General features: G+C 47.1%; 2 protein-coding genes across 2 annotated transcripts; both read left to right on the top strand.

The window, feature by feature from the left end:
- Positions 1 to 842: 842 nt before the first annotated feature.
- H310_09766 (hypothetical protein) lies at positions 843 to 1,839 on the top strand (the record flags this gene model as incomplete). The annotated part of the gene is made up of 2 exons (XM_008875924.1): positions 843 to 977; positions 1,339 to 1,839. The coding sequence occupies 2 exons, from the start codon at positions 843 to 845 to the stop codon at positions 1,837 to 1,839; spliced, it is 636 nt and encodes a 211-aa protein (XP_008874146.1).
- Positions 1,840 to 2,373: 534 nt separating this feature from the next.
- On the top strand, positions 2,374 to 2,721 carry H310_09765 (hypothetical protein; the record flags this gene model as incomplete). Its single annotated transcript, XM_008875923.1, has 1 exon — positions 2,374 to 2,721. The coding sequence occupies one exon, from the start codon at positions 2,374 to 2,376 to the stop codon at positions 2,719 to 2,721; it is 348 nt and encodes a 115-aa protein (XP_008874145.1).
- Positions 2,722 to 6,337: the final 3,616 nt, after the last annotated feature.

Here is a 6,337-nt window from a genome sequence, read left to right as displayed (position 1 = left end):
GCGTCCTGCGCTCAGCTTCCCGGCAGACGCTGCGCAAGCGGTTATTTTGAATATTTTTTGTCCTCTTTCGGCGAATCAAAACAGCTACAGAAGTACCAGGAGTTCCTTGCCAACTTCAAGTGTAAAAAAATTCAAATTCTACTACAACGCAGCTCATACAAATTTCCATAAAACCTGGAGTACCACTTTGTCGAGTTTTTATCAAGTTGACTGTAACTGGAAGAGCTGGTGAAACCTGGACGGATTTCGCTCGAACTTCATCGTAAACCTCTAATTCTTGATCTATTCCTACAATATGTCATCTCAGAGGAATAAAATTCGGTAGTGGCGATAGACAGGATGTGAAATGGCACAAATGCGGCGGGCCAGGCAGACCTACGTCCGGCAAAGGGAGCAACCCCAACCTGACGGATTTGGTGCGCAAGGAGATCTTTCGATGCCTTCTCGAACGTTCATGGAACGGCCACCTTCCCCCCGGTAGTCAGGGCGAAGTTGCGAAGGAGTATGGCGTATCACCATAAACAATCTCCAGGATTTGGAAACGAGGGCGCCAACCTAGTGTCGGCAAATATGGAAGTGTCCTGTCTAGGAGGAAAGGGAAATGTGGGCGCAAGCTCCTCTATCCTGACCTTTTGGCTAGAATACAATGTACTGATGCGAAAGAACGAACAACTTTGTGCGACCTCTCGGTTGCAACAAATGTGCCAAAAATGGTTCTACACGACCGACTAAAATCGGCTGAATTTGGCAAATATTCCCGTCCTTTGAAACCATATCTTACCCAATCCAACATGTATTTCCGTAGCAAATGGGCGTTAGGCTTTATTAGCTCGGACTTCACTATGAAAAACATGGAAAACTACGTCCATGTGGACGAAAAATGCTTCTTCCTCAAACTCCCAAAATGTGCATTTTACGGACTCTTTGGAGAAAAGACTCCGCCAAGACCGGTGAAACACAAAAGCTTTATCCTCAAGGTAAACAAATAAACACAATAAACCTCATCAATTACATAGGTCATGTTGCTATGCGCCGTAGCTAAGCCCCGCTGGGATAATGCCACAAATTCCTGGTGGGACGGCAAGATTGGCTGTTGGTCATTGACAGAAGTCATTCCTGCCGCCAGAAATAGCAAGAACCGCGCCAATGGAACACCAATGACCACACCTCTTGTGGTTGCGCGTGATGTCTACAAGAGAGTGATCTTAGAAAAAGTCATACCGGCGATCAAGACAAAATGGCCCCTTCATAACTCTTGAAAAATAAATCTCCAACAAGACAACGCGCGCCCACACGTACCTCTTGACGATAACGACATTCAACTCGCTGGTACGTCAGATGGATTTGCCATCTCCGTCGCCTGCCAACCCGCCAACTCGACCGACACTAACGTGCTGGATCTTGGATTTTTTCGTGCCCTATAATGTGAAGCGTCATGCACGATCATTGGACGGCATTGTCACCAACGTACTTGCCGCGTGGAATGATGTGCATTGGACGACGCTGCTTGCCAACTTCCGCACGCTGCAGTTCGTCTTGATCGAGATTCTCAAACGTGGTGGCGGCAACGGTTTCCGCTTCCCACATCCGAAAAAGTGCCAACTGGAGGGCCAAGGCCGACTGCCCGAAGAACCGCTTTGTCCCGTCGACGTTCTTGAGTCTGCTTGTGTCCTTCTCAGCGCCGAGGACGAACGTGTCCACGATGCGTCCGCCGAAGTGGAAACGGCTCTGGCGTCGAACGAAGTGGTGTTGTGCAATGCGTTCGAAGAATTGCAAATTGGCATCGATGATATCGACGAGTTCGATACGGATTCCCTTTATGAGTATATTCAACTTTAAATTTTTTTTGTAAGATTGTATTTGATGTGACAGGTAAAGTTGTACTCAAGGTGTATGTAGTTGATGTATTAATTTGTCCTGTATCAAGTGAGAAAAGTACTTTGGCACTTCGGAGCATCACAATGGATATTAAACGTCTCCTGAAGCGCTTGGTATGATGCTCTATGATATATTAAAGTTTGAGCTACTTCAACCTTGGTCCTAAATAGCCATGAGCTCAATCAGTTATTGTGTCATAGAGGTAATTAATTTTTGGAGGTTTTGGAACACGACAATTGATCGCAAGTCGTCATCAGTTATCCATGTCAGATGAAGTGGCTCTTCCAGTTAAACTCGGAAGGAGGTAGTACGTTTATTGTTTTACACTAGTATCCGAAAATTTTTCATTTACATTAGAGTGATTTTGCAAACGTGAATTTCCTTGAGGACTTTCCTTGTGCGCTATAAAATCGCGCACAGATAGAAATTCGTTTCTAGAATTTCCTTGTGCAGAATTCTCACTGGGAAGAACTTTTCACGTACTCCAGTTAAGCAATGAGCGAGCTCAGCGACACTACCAAACGAAAGCCAGCCTATCGGTTTACAATCGCAGCCGACGTTGACCTCCTAAAAGAGGTCGTATTGGTGGCCCCGTTCGATGCGGGCTATGGGCAAACAACTGCTAGGTGGGATGAGATCGGTGACAACATGAGAAGCATCCATGGTGAAGCCGTCACAGCAATCTGCTGCCGCAGGCGGTTCGACGAATTGCTGGCCGCATTCAAAAAGGCCACTCTGAAGGCCCTTCGTTCGTCAGGCACGGAAGAGGAATACAACGATCGTGATCAGCTCCTGCAGGACATCGTTGACTTGGTAATTGAACAATGTGCGTATGTGGTTTGAACGAAATGACAGTTAGATTGATGCGGCAGCTACAAAGAAGAAGGCGTTAAAGCAAGTTCAAGATAAGCGAGAGACCGATGGCCACCAAATCCGTGAGGCGGCGTTCGTGAGTTTGAAAAGAAAGCTGTCGACGACTAAGTGTCGTCACTAAAGGGGGCGGAGGCGAACGAAAAACGACGCGTTACTGCAGTGAAAGAGGCTGCCTCTGTGGTTGCCACGTTTACCGACATGATGCTGGAATCAAACAAAATCAAAGCAGAAGAAGTTGCGACCAAGAAGGAAGAAATCACGCTCGCCCAGCAGAAGCTGGAACTCGAACGCGCACGATATGAACTTGACAAGGCTGAGCGTGAAGCCCGTTTTGCAGTTGAAAAGAAGGAGCGCGAGGTACAGATGGAGTTCATGCGTAGCACAATTGAAATGATGCGTGCATTGACAAAATTGATATATGTCGATTTATATTGTTGGGTGTGATCTTCATGAACAATACTGTCTTTGTTGTCTCTCATCTGCATGAATAGCATCGTGGAAAATTGTACTTCATGGACGCGATGTATTGTACGCCTTATGCTATGTGGATTTTACATGGAGATACTCCTCAGCAGTAGGAGGCATAGCACCAAAGTAGCTGGAAATTTGGTTGCCTCGCTTCATACAGGTATGGACATTTGTCAAAATAACTGCGACGGCATACTGCAAGCCAACTGCTTGAAGCCACAGCTTCTGTCCACCCTTGTAATCTACGAATGTCCACAAGTTGCGAACTACACCAAAACCCCATTCTACACTTACACGCAGAGAGCTCTTTTGCCGATTAAATTCAGCTTGATACTCATCGAGACGTGCACCTTTGAATCCACACACAATTACATCATTGATCCCATAAGTGGGATCTCCGTAAATAACGTATCTTACATCGCCTACCTTTAGCTTTGGCGCCAAATTAGCCACAATATTACTTCTCGCTAGTAAGTAAGCATCGTGTCGGGAGCCTGGCTCGGGTCCATAAAGATGAACAATTATTCCGTCAGGGGACGTCACCGCTTGATATTTCACAGCATGCTTCCTCCAAACAAAACAATTACACACAGCATAAAATCAAACTCCCAATTCACCTTATGCCCATTTTACGCTGTCTTTTGCACACGCTTTCCAGGGCGACAAATCCCGCGCACTGTGCCGTCAATGAATCCAATGCATGTTTGAAGGGGGGCGCCTTGCGCATGTATAGCGTCTGAACACTTCCGCATCCATGCAGCGTCAATTCGATCGTCGTCCCAGGACAGCAAATGGCCAAACATGTCGTATATGTGCTTCAAGACGTGGCACGCAATGGCAGAGAGTGCCTCACGGCTCCGACCAAAGAGCAACACCATGGTGCCAAGACGGTGTGGCCACGCCAGACGGTTCAGTATGATGCAAAGGGCTTCCACGCGTGGTGCTTTGTAGCGGCCGGCAGTGACGACAGGGTCAGGTAGCTTTAGCAGTCGTACAAGTAACATGATCTCGTGCTTATTGAAACGAAAGTTAAACTCGCAGTCTTGGTTGCTCTGACTGTTTATGTCGAAGCGATGCGCAGGGATTGTTATTGCTCGGGACCCATTGGCAAGATACTCCACGAGCCCGGCGACGAGATGAAGGACGGTCTGTCCATTCTCCATGGGTGAATTCGCAAAATCCTCTGTGGCAAACACAACAAACCAATAAATTTCCTTGTTGCAAATTTCGAGAAAAGTCCACAAGGAAATTCACGTTTGCAAAATCACTCTATTGGATTGGCGGTACAGTGATGCCTCAATAGGTAATTCATCAAGTATAAAAGGTATCAAATTGAAAGGCATCCGACAAATGTCAAATTTTCAAGTTCTAGCTACGACATCAAAAAAGACCATAGGCATGGAAGAGCCGACACGGAGCGTCTCAAGAGCAGCCATCAGTGACCTTGAGGTAGGATGCCTGTATGCGCCCAGCTTTTCTAATCGTTGATGGTGCATACTACAGTCCGACCGTTTTCTATAGACGCACCTCGAAATATTCGAGTTCGAGATGATGCAATGCGTTTCAGTTGCTTTACTTTGAAGTACATTGATGGGATCCTTCTAAATTGGCATCCTTTACGTCGCCATCGCCATTCGATGTGCAGAGCTTGCACAATCGACAATTTTCCACATTTGGGCTGGCCGGTTTCTATAGACGCACTTTGATTACAATCCCTACTTATCAATAAATTGACCTCGGCGCAGAATAACTTGTGCCATTCGTGTTGGCATGCCTACGATGAGGCTTTGCAAGTGACACGATGCGGCATCAACGAGGGAAAAACAAGTGTGAATTGAAGGTCGTTATCGATCAATGGATATCAAGATCGTTCTAGATTTCTACTGTCGTACTCCAAGTTGCAATGCCAGTACAGTGTACCTGTGACTTTGTGCACTCTGTCAATGAGTTTTCACACTTCCCCTCAAGCAGAGACTGCTTGAACTCAGCGAACTTTGTCCCAGTGAGCGGTTTGGTGAGACCATCAGCCAGTTGACCACTTGTTCGCACGTGAGTGAGCTTGACCAGTTTCTTCGCAATATAATCACCCACACAGTGGAGAGAGACGTCGAAGTGCTTGGTTCCGTCGTGATGAACTGGGTTATTGGCAAGCTGGATAGCACCCATATTATCTTCAAAGATGTTCACAGCGGTAGTGCGGCAACCTACCTGATTGAGTAATTGACGAAGGTACAACGCTTCCGAGACGGCCGAGTTCAACGCAAATATTCAGCCTCAACCGACGACTCAGCCACCAAAGTTTGCTTCACGCTACGCCATGAGAGAGGGCAATCACTAAGGAGAAAAACGTAATAACCAGTTTGACTCTTCCGATCGGTCCCATCGGATGCCCAGTCCGCATCGCAATATCCAACGGGGTCCAGAGCAGTAGGACCACCAAGCCAGAGACTGTAATTTCGAGTCTTCTTGGGATAGCGAAGCACGTCGATGGCAGAATCGTACAAACGCTTGGTCGGGGCTGACAAGTGCGGGACAATAGAGAGACTGCATAGCTGATGTCGGGGCGTGTCCACTGTTGCAGATGGAGCAGAGCGCCGACAAGTTCGCGATAGGGTAATTCCGAGTCCACAACATCGTCAACGTTAATTGTTGGTCGGCTCTTCATTGGCTCATGTAAATTATGGCCTTGCACGTCAAACCGGTCCAACAACTGTTGAATAAAGCTGGACTGACACAAGTAGAGCTTCTTGGAGGAGCGATCGCGCTCCTCCATAGAGACACTGTGGCACCCAGGCAATACTCCAAATCTCCCAGTTTCTTCACAGCAAACTTGGAGTCCAGAAAGGACTCAAACTTGAGGACCAAGTCAGTGTTGCGTGCACACAGTATCAAATTGTCGACGTATACCACAATCAACGCATCGCTCTTGCCCAAGACATAAACACACGGATCCGATGGAGCAAGTTTGAATCCACAACTTGAGCGTCTTGTCGAGTAGCGGATTCCAACTGCGGGGCGACTGGCGAAGACCGTAGAGACTCTTTTGCAGTCGGAGAATTGGATTATCGTCGGTACACCCTTGCGGCTGTCGAATAAAGATGTCAATGTCAATATTAGC

This window comes from Aphanomyces invadans, assembly GCF_000520115.1.
Source record: "Aphanomyces invadans strain NJM9701 unplaced genomic scaffold supercont1.22, whole genome shotgun sequence".
Classification (NCBI taxonomy): Eukaryota; Oomycota; class Saprolegniomycetes; order Saprolegniales; family Verrucalvaceae; genus Aphanomyces; species Aphanomyces invadans.
Note: the sequence above shows the minus strand (reverse complement) of the source record. Positions and strands in the feature narration are given on the sequence as shown.